At 42.7% G+C, this 15,892-nt stretch overlaps 1 protein-coding gene and 1 non-coding gene across 2 annotated transcripts in view; one reads left to right on the plus strand and one right to left on the minus strand.

Annotated features, from left to right (window-relative positions):
• Nucleotides 1–1,655: 1,655 nt before the first annotated feature.
• Nucleotides 1,656–1,728, minus strand: TRNAR-UCG (transfer RNA arginine (anticodon UCG)). Its single transcript has one exon. It is a non-coding gene; the product is annotated as a tRNA-Arg (tRNA).
• Nucleotides 1,729–2,062: 334 nt separating this feature from the next.
• The window catches only part of POLG (DNA polymerase gamma, catalytic subunit), a 31,583-nt gene continuing 17,753 nt past the window's right edge, over nt 2,063–15,892 (plus strand). The window contains exons 1-10 of the mRNA XM_087704290.1: nt 2,063–2,101; nt 3,866–4,521; nt 6,334–6,520; nt 8,062–8,229; nt 10,122–10,268; nt 10,920–10,999; nt 11,976–12,158; nt 12,780–12,931; nt 13,066–13,189; nt 15,490–15,714. Of these exons, the coding sequence (XP_087560416.1) occupies nt 3,923–4,521; nt 6,334–6,520; nt 8,062–8,229; nt 10,122–10,268; nt 10,920–10,999; nt 11,976–12,158; nt 12,780–12,931; nt 13,066–13,189; nt 15,490–15,714 (1,865 nt within the window). The 5' untranslated portion in view covers nt 2,063–2,101; nt 3,866–3,922. The remainder of the gene's footprint in view (nt 2,102–3,865; nt 4,522–6,333; nt 6,521–8,061; nt 8,230–10,121; nt 10,269–10,919; nt 11,000–11,975; nt 12,159–12,779; nt 12,932–13,065; nt 13,190–15,489; nt 15,715–15,892) is intronic.

Consider the following 15,892-nt stretch of genomic DNA (forward strand, 5'->3'; position numbering starts at 1 on the left):
TATCTAAACAAGATTTTAAAAATCCGTTTGAAAAGAGCCGAGTCTTTTAATCGATCGCTTTAAGAACCCAGTCTGTTCCTCCACTCCAGTAGCAAACTGATTGTGGGGATAGCACAATCAATTCAGCCTATCAATTCAGGCTGAACATATGAATCTTTTATTATTTTTTTTAAAAAGTGTATCCTTTGCAAATATTCCTCGCCAAAATAAAGTTAGTCTAAGAAAAACCTGCCTGGGTACCTTTCTCCCTGCTTTCCTTTTCATCAGGATTCACACAATTGCACTAAGTCAAAAGCCATGCTACAGAACCTGCTAACCTGACATTAAAAAAACAATAATAACCGAATATCTTGTACATGGATTGATCCATAAGATTTGGAAGAGGCCTTCAGGGCTTCTGTCCTGTAGAATTTCTACAAATTCAGCTCTCTTTTATTACCCGGGTGGTAACAATTCACTCTGCCAGTTTTCCCAGTTGCAATGGATGGCTGTGATAGTTGGACCATAAGGAAGGCGGAGCGCCAAAGAATTGAGGCTTTGAACTCTGGTGCTGGAGAAGACTCTTGCGAGTCCCTTGGACTGCAAGGCAATCAAACCGGTCAGTCCTAACGGAGATCAACCCTGACTGCTCTTTAGAAGGCCAGATCCTGAAGAGGAAACACAAATACTTTGGCCACCTAATGAGAAGGAAGGACTGACTGGAGAAGAGCCTAATGCTGGGAACGATGGAGGGCAAAAGAAGAAGGGGACGACAGAGAATGAGGTGGCTGGATGGAGTCACAGAAGCAGTAGGCATGAGCTTGAATGGACTCCAGAGGATGGTAGAGGACAGGAAGGCCTGGAGGAACTTTGTCCATGGGTCGGACACAACTTCGCAACTAACAACATCAATGATTCACACAATATGCCTCTGTGGAATTGAGGGATCTCTGCTTATTACTTTAACCTGCATTGTGAACCAAACCATTGCAATAAACCAGGATACAGTCTGTAGAAAGCATTTGCTACCTGGGATTCGGCAGACTGTCAATCAGCAAATTTCGGCTTTCGAAATGCATTGGATTGTGTGTCCAAAGGAATCACCTTTAGGCCCAGCAACATTTGGGAGCACTTTTGGCTAGATTAAAGTACCAGTAAAGAGGAATATTTGCAGCTCAGGGTTGAAATGAGGATATCCTTGGTGCTCTCTGAGCTTGGTTGTTACCTTGGAGATGTTTCATTACCCAACTAGGTAACATCATCAATGCTAGAAGGGAGTGGGGTTTGCTATGTATTCTAACACTGATGATGTTACCTAATTTGCACCAAAGAGAAGTTTCTTGTGTGTCCAATCACACTTGGCCAATAAAGAATTCTATTATTCTATTCTATTCTATTCTATTCTATTCTATTCTATTCTATTCTATTCTATTCTATTCTATTCTATTCTATTCTAATGAAACTTTTGCAAGAAAAAAACCAAGTTCAGAGAGCACCAAGGACCCCCCACTTAAAGTACAGTTTACAGATAGAGCGAAAAAAGACCAAGGGGTTAATCGAAACTGAAAATAACATACGCCACCGTTAAAATGAGGAAAGCATAATTTAAAAAAAACATTTCTCATTTGAGTTATTAAAAAAACATGGAGAAGCTTCTTTCAACTTCCTTTCTATTGCGACCGCGGCAGGACTCGAACCTGCAATCTTCTGATCCGAAGTCAGACGCCTTATCCATTAGGCCACGCGGCCACTCCGGCAAAGAGGCTGCGCGATCCCTATAGAAGTTGCAGCAAGGAGTCCGTGGATCCGGGAGGCTTAGGAAGGTACTATTCCCCACACCGATGCAGGGGAGGCCCGGCAAAGAAAGAGAAACAAAACTAGCTTCTCCACAGCGATAGTTTTCTCCCTCAACCTAGGTTTTGTTTTATATATCCTACTGAAGGACGCTCTCTCTTTCTGGGGAGCGTTTGCAACGTGAGAAGGAGCTTTTGGTTTCACTTTCATCCTTTGTCGCCCCCCCCTTGAGTTGGAAGAGACCGCCATGAGTTGGAACGGAAGCGCTGCAGATTTGCTTTGAGTTTTTGCAAGCGTGTGCAAGGAAGCGGGGAGCACGTTTGGAAGGGTATTTTTTTGGGGGGGGGGGCTTTTTTGCAACCTTCAAAGGGGGCAGGGCTACGGGGGGGCATCTTCTTCTCTTCCTGTGTCTTTTTTCTTGGGAAAAGGAGGAAGGCAGATTTCTTTTGGGGTAGGGGGTGATTAGGCATCTATTTCGGGGGGGGGGGCAAGGAGTAGCCTCATTGGGTGGGGAGGACGGCCTTAAATAACCTTTTGGGGGGGGCGATGAAAGAAGATGGTGTGCGAGTGAGTGCGAGAGAATGCATTCCCACGACCTGCTTAACACGCGTCTTGCATGAAACCTGTCGCTTAACCCTCATCCTGCATGAACCCATTTTTTCTTTTTTTGTAAAAAAAAAAATTTCCCTTTTAAAACAAACATTTCATCATTCATTAATCAGTGTGTCATCTGAGTACAAATTTTTGTGGGTGTCATAATAAGTTTATGGTTTAGGTTTATTGGACTTATATGCCGCCCTTCTCCCAAAGGACTCAGGGCGGCGTACAACATAAAAACACATATTACAAAAATTAAAAGAAAGATTAAATAGAATATCCAAAAAAAAAACACCCAATAGACATTTACAATGAAATTTAGAAATTAAATTAGAATTAACAATTAAAATTAATAATTTATTTTATTCAGGCCGGCTTGCTGGATATAATAGTTATATGACCATCCAATTCTTTAGATGCACCTCTTCTTATTTTAACTACAGCTTGACATCTCTCCTGTTGTAACGTTTCTCTTCCTAAATTATTTAATTTTCTACTTTTTATCCCTATTCGTTTTCTAACCAATGGTTAAAAAAACCCATATATGATAATAATCAGATTCTCCCTTTCCTTGAATTGCTAGTGTGCATTAACCCATTTTTTTTCTGAAGTTACATGTGTCGTTCAACCTTAAACAGAGCAAACTGAGCTGGATTTGCCCAGCCTGACAGACCTCAAAATAATGATTAGCAATTAAGTAAACATAACCCTTTGAATAAACGGATTTTCCCCATGTTTTATTTATTTTATTTATATTACTTCCCATTTCCACCAAACAAGTGTGAGATCTGGGTTTTAGACAATCAAAATCCATATATTTGTTATAATATTCATTACAGTAACATTAATAATATGACTGTATATCAAGATAATTACAATAGTGCATAACATCAAATTCTCTCCACATTAACATTCCCCCCTCTTTTTCTCTCTCTTTATATCTGTCTGTCTGTCTGTCTGTCTGTCTTTGCATAAATGGGTTTGTTGGGGTTTTAATCTGGCTGAATTTTAAGCGTTTTGAAAACCACATGAGAATGCAAGGGCACACGATAAATCCTCATTTAGACGGCAGGAAGGTGAGAGCCATAGGGGGAAGGAATATTGTTTGTGGGATGTATGGATACCCTGATTTTGAGAATTGGTATTCGTAATTTACAAAGAAACAATTTTTTTTTAGAAGGGTAAGAAAAAGGAACATGGGCTTGACAAACAGAACGGTATCACTAGTAGAATATTTTTAGCTCCGGGTTGAAAGGAGGGGGTCCTCAGTGCATGGTTTCCTTGCAGACGTTCCCTGACCCAACTAGGTAACATACTCAGGGCAGCATGTGTTGAAGAAACGCAGCTGTTCGTGAATATGACTCAGCAAGTCGTGATAAGAAATCACGGTTTACAATAGTGGCGAATCACGGTTTATTGTCCCCTGGCAAGGCGGTGTTGTAAGAATCTGGGATGCTGGAATGGGAAAACATTTAACTCTGCTGTTTCCTGACAGATCCGAGCTGGCCAGGAAATCGGGGCTTGTTTCCCATACCGCTTGTTCGCGGTGAAGATGAAACGGCTGGCATGGAGGACATCTCTGGCAGGTCCATCCTTCCTTGGCAGAACTCCCAGGACAAGCTCCTCCAGTTCCTCAGCAGGTCTCCTGCTTCAGGAGAAGATGGCTGCGGATACTGGTGCTCCTCTCAAAGATGAGCAGCGCATGAATCCTCTCGGCATCCAGATGCTCTCGAAGGGTCTTCATGAGCAGATTTTCCGGGGGGCTCAAGTCCGCTGTTCGGAGGAGGACATCCAGAAGAGCGTAGAACACTTGAAGAAACATGACTTATGGGACAAAGAAACATCCACCATTCCTGACGTGGAACTGCAGCTTCCCCGGATGTACGGAGCGAACATAGATGAGCATTTCTGCCACTTGGCTCAGGCGCAAAACCTCCCCTATCTGGAGGCTGCCAAGGAACTCATCCAGCGTGAGATGCCACCAATGCCCACGGAATGGGCATGGGAAGTGGGATGGACTCGCTATGGTCCCGATGGGGAGAGGGAGAAGGTGGACTTCCCCGATGAACGAGCATTGGTCTTTGATGTGGAGGTGTGCATGGAAGAAGGACATTGTCCCACCCTTGCAGTGGCCCTGTCACCCAATGCTTGGTAAGGAGAAGTAGAGTCAAGTTCTTACATCTAGGTAACTCGCTGATAACCCGATGTTGCCCAGGTATTTATTTATAGATATCTGGGCAATGTCCGGACCAAACGCCTTAACTCAAGAAAGAATAGGAACCATTAACAAGCACAGAGTTGGAAGTCTTTTTTTTAAAAAAAAGAGTTTTATTATTTTTCAGTTACAAAAATAAACATTCCGTCTTTCTTTATGCAGTGTGTCATTTGGGTACAAACCTCTCTGCAACATCGTTCCACTTTTGCCGCATCTTTCACATTCATATTAACATTATTTCCCTAAGTTTAGTATTCTAATATATTGAGCATTTAAATATTATAAAACTCTCCATTTTTCTTCTTGATATCTTCTAGTAATAATATCATATCAACATTAAACATCGTTACTCTCATTATACACATACTAACAGTTTTCATCTTATTTATATCTCTAAGTGTATTGTCTACTATTTTTTTAGCTTTCTTCATTTCCAAACTCCTTTTTCCCCCCTCTAACCATTGGTGAAATAAGAGTTGGAAGTCTATCTATCTATCTATCTATCTATCTATCTATCTATCTATCTATCTATCTATCTATCTATCTATCTATCTATCTATCCTCTATCTCTATCTCTATCTCTATCTCTATCTCTATCTCTATCTCTATCTCTATCTCTATCTATCTATCTATCTATCTATCTACATACATACATACATACATACATACATACACACATATAAATATATAACACACAAATACAAAGACATAGACTACATTTATGCAACACGCTGGAACTTCATGTTCCTTATAGCAGTTTTAGATTGGTACATATTTTTATATACAATATTTTCCCTCCTAATACCTTATCATTGAGTTTCACCATTTTCAACCCTCTTATTTCACTATCATTTACTTATCTACCTATATTTTGGCTAATTACCTCAGACAAACTTCATCTCTCTTTTATGTATATAACATTTATCCTTTATTTATAATTGTTATCTTTCTTAGGTACTTAGCGTTCATCTTTGTTTCTTTCCTCCAGCCACCTGTACCATTTTTCCCATACCAAATAATATTCTGTCTCTTCTTTTCCTTGGATTTCTTTTTGTTCACTTGTCCATCTCAGCACAGTCCAGAATCTTTTGTCAGCGTTCCAAGTATCATGTAGAATTAAATCAGAGTCCAAGGCAAAACGATCCTTAAAGTTCCAATTTAATAAATCAGACATCTTAGCACATCTGTGTAATCCCAATTCTGGAAATTACATCAGAATCCCACCCAGTTAAAAGTTCATGATCTTGTCCCCACACCCACAATCCATCACATGGTCCAATCCTCTTCTTCCTCACTGCCATCTCCACCCAGATGCTTCCGGTCAGGTGCAAAGGTGCGGAGAAAAAAGATGACCTTGGTCTTCTAGAAAAGAATGACAACAATACATTCCACAATCCTACTCCTTTCTATTCCCCCCTCCCAACTATTACACTAATGAAAAAGCATAATGAATTAAGAGAAAGTGTGGCAGGCCAAAGATCCTAACAGGAATATAATTGCAGGCCTGACATCTTTCTTATTATTTCATAAGTCAACACTGAGTGAAGATGAAATAATAAAGAGTTGGAAGCCTTTCAAAGGACATCAAACTCCCTCTTTGCTAAGGCAGATAACTTGCTACTGCAGATTATTTGAAGTTGCAACGTTATTGTATTTCTATCCTGTCTACTAGGGGATAACCTGGCATTATGAGGGTTGCTAAACCAAAATGAAAAATAGGGTAAACATGGATCTGCTTCGTTTCCCAGGTATTCGTGGTGCAGCAAACGGCTGGTGGAACAACGCTACAGCTGGTCGAACCAGCTCGGTCTCTCCGATCTCATCCCCCTTGAAAACAGCAGCAGCCTCAAAAGGCAGGAAGGAGAGGAGAGGCTGGTGGTGGGTCACAACGTCTCCTTTGACCGGGCTCACATTAAGGAACAATACCTGATCCAGGTAAGACACCCCTCTCCATTTCTTCAGCTTGTTTCCTTCTCCTCCTCTGCCCAATTCTCACAGTGGCTTGAAGGAGAAAAGGTTTGTGGCCAGGGGACGACTTGGCCAATCTTGAAAAATTAAAGTAGGGTCAGGTCCGGTTGCTCCTGTACTTAAATTGGGAGACCAGGAGATTCTGGATCTGTACTGGTAGTGTCAACCCTGAATCTGACCTAAAGAAGGCCATTTTGAAGCTTCAGTTTTGTCACACTGGAGCGGAGGGATGGACAGGGAGGAATAGAGATAGCTGGGGTGTTGTAGCCAAAGCAAAATACTTTCTCCTGAGAACCAAGGACATTTCTAAAGGTGGTTGGAGAGAGGAGGAGAGAAGTTGTTAGGCAACCGGACAACACCTTCATTGGACCATGTGACTGATTGGGGAGGGAGGAAGACTTTTAATGAGGTGAAAACCGTGGGAACCCTGAAGCTGATCTGACTGAGACGATTTTGAGGCTTGGGGTGGGGTGGGGAATAGAGATAACTGGGGCTTGTAGCCAAAACAAAATAGTTTCTCCTAGGAACCAAGGTCATTCCCACAGGTGGTTGGAGAGAGGAGGAGTGAAGTTACCAGGCAACTGGACAATACCGTGATTGGACCATGTGATTGATTGTTTGGTGAAGGGGGAAAACTTTTAATTGAGTGAATATTCAGAGTCGGTTGTCTCCAGCCTGTGCCAATATGATATATCCAATAAACCTGTTCTTTGAGGAATTCATCTGCCTCGGAGTTCTGCTTGCGATGGGTGTATCACTTGGAATTACCCTGACAGGTAGTCCTCGACCCACGATCAAATTGAGTCCCAAATTTCTGTTGCTAAGCAAGGCGGTTAAAGGAGTTTTGCCCCAATTTACGATCTTTCTGGCCACAGTTATTAAGCGAATTACTTCAGTTGTTAAGTGGATCAGTGCAGTCATTCAGTAAATGCTTTAGGGGTTGATGGTATATATTTCTTTGCCCCTGGTTGTTGCAAAAGATTCACCGACAAATGTGCGATAGACATATGCGCGCTGACTAAAACCGCGACGGACAAATGAGTGCCGTCAAAATCGCTAATTGATTTTCGACAATAGCGCGACGACAAATGCGCAACAACAAAATCACGTCATCAACAAACTATAGACATCCCGGTGAGTGTGCTGGGCCTTTAACATAGTGGGACGCGTATACGTACGTTATAACCCTAACCCTAATCCTAAAATGTTTTCGATGTTATTGTGCTTGTCATCGCGAATTTGTCATCGCGATTTTGACGTCGCGTTTTAATCGGCGCTATTTTGTCAGCGCGCATATGTCTATCGCGCAATTGTCGGATCACGGTTGCAAAATACTACTCTGTTTGTATTGAAAGCACCTACCAGCATTAAGTAACCGCAGCGTACAATGGCAGTTGCTGAGTGAGATACGAGTGGCCGCATTATATGCCTGATGTTCCAATCCACAGAGGTTTGTAAGGCAGCATTGGAGGGATGCTCCCTTTGAATTGTTCCAACCACACTTTTAGGGATCCCAAATGCGATTCCTGGACACGATGAGCATGCACATGGCTATCTCGGGACTGACCGGTTTCCAGCGTAGCCTTTGGAAGGCGGCCAAGCAAGGCAAGGGGAGAGGACTTCAACAGGTCAAGCAACACATCAAGAAGACACGCGGCAAAGACAGTGGGCCCATGGTGAGTGGATTCAGTCGTGGTCTCTTTACCTCTTTTAAAGCCTATCTTTAAAGGAGCAGAAAAAAGTTGCCACAAAACAGATTAACGGAGTTGGAAGGGACTTCGTAGGTCATCTAGTCCAACCTCCTCCCTCCCCTCCAAGCAGGAGACCCTACACCATTTCTGACAGATGGCAGTCCAGTCTCTTCTTAAAGGCCTCCAGTGATGAAGCTCCCACCACTTAATTGTAATTGTAATTTTGTAATTTAATAAATTTATATGCCGCCCAATCCCGTAGGACTCCGGGCGGCTTACAAAAACAAGACTAAAAGATAAAAAGTTAAAAATAGGAAGAGAGGAAAACAAATTTAAAAGCAACGCACCATACAGTCAATCTTGGTGGGGCCGGACCTCGTCCGTGAGGTCAACAGCCCCAGGCCTGCTGGAATAGCCAGGTTTTAGTGGCTTTTCGGAAGGCCGAGAGAGTGGGAAGGGTCCGGATTTCTACGGGTAGATCGTTCCACAGGGCCGGAGCAGCTACAGAGGAGGCCCTCCCCCGTGGGGTTGCCAGCCGGCATTGTCCGGTCGACGGCACCCGGAGAAGGGCCTTCTGAAGGCAAGCTGTTGATTGCTTTCACTGTCAGAAAATTTCTCCTTATTTCCAGGTTGAATCTCTCCTTGTTCAGTTTCCATCCGTTATTCCTCGTCTGGCCTCCAAGTACTTTGGAAAATAGCTTGACTCCCTCTTCTCCATGGTAGCCCCTCAAATATTGGAAGTCTGCTCTCATGTCTCCCCTGGTCTTTCTCTTCACTAGACTAGCTAGGCCCAGTTCCTGCAGCTGTTCAACGTATGTTTTAGCCTCCAGTCTGCTCATCATCCTGGCTGCTCTTCTCTGCACTCTGTTCCCCTCTGTTTTATTTCTGCAAGATTTATTTTAAGCGGGAGAGTGGCATTCACAAATGGGACTGCCTACATATTGAAGTCAACGATATTCTCTGTTTTCATCCATCCTTATTCTACTGCCTATAAGGATTAAGTAAGAGAGGCTTGGACATCTAATAAAGAGAACTGAGATTGCAAAGGAGATCATAGAAATAGCACTTAACACTTATATACTGCTTCATAGTGCTTTACATAGCGATAGCTCTTAGACTTATATACCTCTTTGCAGTGCTTTACATCCCTCTCTAAGCAGTTCACAGAATCAGCATATTGGGGAATGAAGGAATGCTTAAAGATATACAGTAGCCCTTACACACTCAAATAACACAAGCCAGAATTCTCCAGAGTAAAATAAAAAAATGGCACTGATACAACCACACAGATATAGGCTTCTTCGGAAGCTAAGCACTCTTAGCTTTTAAAAATCAGATAATATGAGTTGAAGTTTGCTTTAGCGCAGATTCACACAGCTAAATATACCTCCACACAATATAGTAAGTATTTGCAGGTTGAAAGTTATCAGCAACAGCAATAGATTTATATATCACTTTACAATGCTTTTGCAGCCCTCTCTAAGCAGTTCACAGAATCAGCATATTGCCCCCAACAATTTGGGTCCTCATTTTACCCACCTCGGAAGGATGAAAGGCTGAGTCAACCTTGAGCCTGATAGGATTTGGACTGCCAAATTGCAGGCAGCTGGCAGTCAGCAGAAGTAGCCTGCAGTACTGCACTCTAACCACTGGGCCACCAAGGCTCTTAATTTGGTTATTTAATCTGGTTATTTAATTCTGAGGGTTAAAACGATGGGGGGGGGGGAGAAATGAGCGATAATGATGGGAATGGATGGTTGTGTCTTTATTATTATATTAAAATGCTGCCCAGCTTCCAGCAAGTCTTGTTTCTCTCCATGTGGTTTTCAACCTATAGATTAGTTTCTTATTTTTCTTTTGCTGGCCTACCATTGCAGATTGGCTCCTGGAACTGGGTGGACATCAGCAGTATCAACAACCTGGCAGATGTGCATTCCCTCTACGTGGGAGGCCAGCCGTTGCAGAAAGAAGCCCGCGAACTCTTCGTCAAGGGCAGCATGAATGATATCAGGAATAACTTCCAGGTGGGAAGGAAAGCTTGGAAATCTCTGTCCTCAAAGGTGCTTTTTTTCAAGAGGCAACTGGACTTTCAGAAACTCCAGTTGCCCCTTAAAAAAAACACCTTTGGGACAACCATGACCTGGATGACTGAGAATCTCCATAGACACTTTGAAATCTCCCTTTCTGAGAACAAAGTATTAGCTAGAAGGACCCAAGAAAGTATCTGCTTTAAATAATCAGGAGGAAATACTAAATCAAGGGGACGCTGTGGCTCAGTAGCTAAGACGCTGAGCTTCTCGATTGGAAAGGTCGGCAGTTCGGTGGTTTGAATCCCTGACGTCAAGTCACGGAGTGAGCTCCCGTTACTTGTCCCAGCTTCTGCTAAACTAGCAGTTCGAAGTAAAAATGCAAGTAGAAAAATAGGGACCACCTTTGGTGGGAAAGTAACAATGTTCCATGCGCCTTCGGCATTGAGTCATGCCGGCCACATGACCACAGAGACATCTTCGGACAGCGCTGGCTCTTCAACTTTGAAATGGAGATGAGCACAGCCCCCTAGAATCGGGAATGACTAGCACACATGTGCATGGAGAACCTTTAATACTAAAGTAGCAAATGCCTTATGTTCTACTTTTAAATAACTGTCCATTCCTTATGTTTCTCTTCGTTCAAAGGAGCTGATGAATTACTGTTCCCTTGATGTTCAGGCTACTTATGAAGTATTTCATGAACAGCTTCCTCTTTTCTTGAAAAGGTGATTTATTCATTGAGTAAAAAATGCATTTGAGTATGAGACTCCAGTGTTCTGGGTTACCTGCCAGTCGTAGTTGACTTTGTATAGTTGTTTAGGACTTTGTAAAAAAATGTAGGAGCATGGAGTGAGCACAGTTTAGTTTGTGGATGCTCTCTGAGTTTGGTTGCAGACATTTCATTCCCAACTCGGCAACATCTTTAGTGGGGTAGAAGGAGAGTAACCCACTTAGAAAGCAGCAAAGATCCCGCAGTTCAACCCAGAATTACAGATATTCTCTTTTATTGGTACAATTTATTTTCTCATTTCATTGAGAACGATTTTGGTAAATTTACTTGGTCCTGTATAGTGGTAGGAATGCTGTGCTGAACCATTAGTGATGCCAGGCAGCATAAGTGAGAGGAGAAAAAAAAAGTATTTGTTAGAAGAATCTTAATGGACAGTGGTGGTGATTGGAAGCATCTAAGAAATGGTTGGCTATAGAAGCTCGCCACTAGTATTAAAACTATAATCTTTGTCTGTTGAAATAATAATCCTTCATCTTAAATAAAGTACTTGATTATTCCCCAAAGGAATGAATAGTAACCATGTTTTTTTTTAATGGGGAAAATACATTGGGTGCCCCAGTGAAAGGATTTAACCAGCCTTTGGAACTACTCCAGATTTATTCTGTAGAAGACGATTCTGAATTTTGTCCACTGATTTTAACCTTTCTTGTAAGGTTATCTCAGCTCAAGGTTGACTCAGCCTTCCATCGTTCTGTGGTTGGTAAAACGAGGACCCAGATTGTTGGGGGCAATACGCTGACTCTGTAAAATGCTTAGAGAGGGCTGTAAAAGCACTATGAAGCGGTATATAAGTCTAAGCGCTATTGCTATTATCAGATACTTTCTCTATATAGGCAACATTGCCCATCTTCTGCCAGAATTTGGATCTGACGTTTTGGGATTAGCTGTTCCTTTCTCTTGTTCCCCGTTAGGTGTCCACATCCTGTGACTTTCGCAGGTATGCTAGAAATGGGGGTTTCTTACCTGCCTGTGAATCAGAACTGGGAGAAGTACCTGGATGAAGCTCAGATCACTTATGAGGAGCTGCAAAAGGAGATGAAGAAGTCTTTGATGAACTTGGCAGATAATACTTGTCAACTGCTTCACGAGGACAGGTACTGCTCAATCGTGCCATAATTGGTAGAGTTAGTAGGCTTTAAACCAGAACTACCTTGTTCGTTGAACACGTGGGCCTTGCAATTGGGATCTCAGTCAAGCAGCTGCGTGGCCCGACAAATGCGCGCACAACAAAACTGTGCCGACAAAAGCGTGATTTCAGTTAAGGTAAGGGGTTAGGTTCAGGGTTAGGTTTAGGGTTTTATTTCAGTTAAGGTAAGGGTTAGGTTCAGGGTTAGGTTTAGGGTTTTATTTCAGTTAAGGTAAGGGTTAGGTTTAGGATTAGGTTTAGGGTTAGGTTTAGAACTCGCGGTTATTACTTGTTGAAGGCGCGCTTCTTCGCTCATTCATCGGCGCAATTTAGAACTCGCGGTTTTCTCACTGCGGTTTTGTCAGCGGGCATTTGTCGGTGAACCAAGCAGCTGTAGGGTGATAATGAGAGAAGAAGAATGGAAGAGGAACTTGACTGTACAGCCATAAAATCAACCTTATCTCCATGTTTAGTTGCAGCCTGCAGAATCTCAGATGTTCAGGTGGTACCATTGGGTGGGAAAGGCTGTTTTAGAGAGGAAGTGGCTGTTTGACCACCTCCTTAGGGTTGGCCGGTTGTATCCCGATAGGTATAAAGGCGACCCCTGGATGTGGGACTTGAAATGGGACCTCCAAACATTTAAGCAAAAGAAAACGAAACCAACTAGGAAGAAAAAGAAAGACGCCAATGAAGAGCCACCCAAAGTAGTGGAAAAAGCATCTCCGCTGGAGTGGCAGGAAGGTAAATGACCATTGAGTGATCAGATTGAGAGCGGATTTCCTTACATTTGTAGACTTGTGTGTTTGATTTCTCTTCATGGTCAGCTCAAAGAGGTTTTTCTTTGTCTATGTTGTATTATTATCTGGTGAAAATAGATCCTGGCCCCCCAACAGAAGAAGAAGAACAAAACCAAAATGCCAGCCAACAGGTTCTTCAGAGTCTAAAGGAGACGGTGGCTTTGCAGCCAAAGAGAATTCAGCACCTCCCCGGCCATCCAGAGTAAGTTTCTTTTTCTTTTTTTTAATTGATGCAGCTGTGTTCATTAACTTCTTTACGTACATAAGAACAGGTGAATCAATGTACAATACCAACAGGTGGTTCTTCCGAGTAAACACAAGGCAGGAGAGTTACAGGCAAACACAAGCAATTCATTTCATTTTCAGCAGACAAGCCCAGAAGACTGATAGTTTACTTCTCAGAGCAGCAGACTGCTAAAGTTTCTGTTTCAATTCTCTGCACAGATCTGTTTAAGCTCCCATTGGCTGACTTAGTTGCTATGCCTATTTATTGGCTGACCTTCTTTCCATGTCTCTCCCAGATCTTTAACAAAGATCAATCTAGAATTCAAGAGTGCATGATCTACAGAGTGGATTTATAGATTTCCACCATTCAGGAGTGTCCACAGAGATGGGAGAGGTCAAAAACTTCAAGAAGGCGGCCTCAGGTCTGCTCGAGGCCACCATCTTGATGTTTTCGACCTCAAAGTCTTTTTTTTTTTACATTTTTATTTTAAACACATAAACACATCAACAAAAACAAACACATAACTTAAGATGGACAAGAAGTTCCATCATATATCATACAGCAGTTCCGTATCGATTTCTTTGCAGTTAGTGTTTTCCCTTCTATACATTTCTATCTTGCATTCATGGTCTCAGAGTAAGTTTCTAAAGAAATGTTTCATGTAGATAAATAAGGCGTTCTCTTGAAACAGTTTTGCAAAATCTGGTTCTTTCCATCTGTGATGGATTTCTGCTGCTCTAATGCCCAGTGAGCAGAGCTGGATCTTTCTTTGGCTAAATCTCATGGGAATGGTATATATATCTGTTCTTTGGAAGGACAGATAACTGAAGCTGAAGCTCAAATATTTTGAGAAGAGAGGACTCCCTGGAAAAGATGTTGGGGAAGATGGAAGGCAAAAGGAGAAGGGGATGGCAGAGGATGAGGTGGTTAGATAATGTTATCGATCCTATGAACATGAATTTGAGCAAATTTTGGGAGACATTTACAAACTTAATATCTGTTTTAATCTTGATTGCAGGAAAAACAATTTCAGCAGTACAATAGTAAATGTGTGGAACACCCTACACCAGTGGTCTCCGGCTCACCGACAAAAGGGCGACCGACAAAAGCGCGACCGACGAAACCGCGGTGACAAAACTGCAAGTTCTAAACCGCGCCGACGAATGAGCGCTAAAGTGCGCCGACAACAGCACGCCAACAGAAGCGCGCTCTAAACCTAACCCTAAACCTAACCCTGACCCTAACCCTTACCTTAACTTAAATCACGCTTCTGTCAGCGCACTGTTGTCGGTGCGTTGATGACGGCGCGGTTTTAGCGTCACGCTTTTGTCGGCGAACTTTTGTCATGCGCGCATTTGTTGGGTCACGGTGGTCTCCAACCTTGGCAACTTTAAGACTTGTGGACTTCAACTCCCAGAGTTGAAGTCCACAGGTCTTAAAGTTGCCAAGGTTGGAGACCACTGCCCTATATGATCCTGTTGTTAGTTCCTCTAACCCCCATACCTTTTACCTTAGGCTGTCTACCGTGGCCCTTACGCAGCGTGCTTACCATCCCTATCCTACTGTCCCATTTATATGTATTTTATCTGTTTATGGCTACATTTTGCTTATTTTTATTCATTTATTTGTGCCATTTTTTCATGTGTTTTTCCTACTTGTTTCCTTGTACTTGTTGACAAATTAAAATAAATAAAAATACATAAATAAACAAATAAACAAACAACGGAGGACAGAGGGGCTGGTGTGCTGTGGCTCATGGGGTATTAAAGAACAAAACTAATTGCCAACCCTGAAGCTGATCTGACCAAGACAATTTTGAGGCTTCAGTATTGCCACACTAGAGCTGAGGGGTAGGGAGGGGGGAGGGATAGAGATAACGGGCTTGTAGCCAAAACAAAATAGTTTCTCCTGGGAACCAAGGTCATTCCCACAGGTGGTTGGAGAGGGGAGGAGTGAAGTTACCAGGCAACTGGACAATACCGTGATTGGACCATGTGATTGATTGTTTGGGGAAGGGGGAAAACTTTTAATTGGGTGAAAACCACAGGAACATTCAGAGTCAGTTTTCACCAGCTGGTGCCAAAATGATTTATCCAATAAACTTATTCTTTAAGGAATTCACCTGCTTCTGGGTTCTGCTTGCGATGGGTGTATTACTTGAAACCCTGACACAAATAGCAGTGGCAGAAAAGAAATATGGGCAAACAGCTCTGTAAGCAGGCTTCGCCATCCAATTGTTGGTTGAGTGTCAAAATTGTTTGCTTCTTCCTGGGTAGGTGGTATCGCAACCTGTGTCCACGTCTCAATGATCCTAGTTGGGCCCCTGGACCCAGCCTGATCAGCCTTCAAATGAGAGTGACTCCAAAGCTCATGAGGCTTACCTGGGATGGCTTTCCATTGCATTACTCTGAGAAACACGGCTGGGGCTACCTGGTGCCAGGAAGGAAGGACAACCTGTTAGAGGATGATCCAGAGGCTGCATTGCCCACCTGCCCTTTCAGGTAAGGAAGGATTTCTGGGGAAGTGAATCCCACAGGGCTACCCTACCCCACCCTTGCATGTTGTGAAATGGAAGCCTAATTTTGAATATAGTTCCCTCAGTGTACATGTGTGAGCATCTCTCACAAAGAACTGTATTAGGGTCTTCAGTTGGAGAGCAGCAAAACAATAAAGGAAGTA

This window comes from Thamnophis sirtalis, unplaced genomic scaffold, assembly GCF_051295495.1.
Source record: "Thamnophis sirtalis isolate CommonGarterSnake01/CBP01778 unplaced genomic scaffold, rThaSir2_p1.2 scaffold_2, whole genome shotgun sequence".
NCBI classification, from domain to species: Eukaryota; Metazoa; Chordata; class Lepidosauria; order Squamata; family Natricidae; genus Thamnophis; species Thamnophis sirtalis.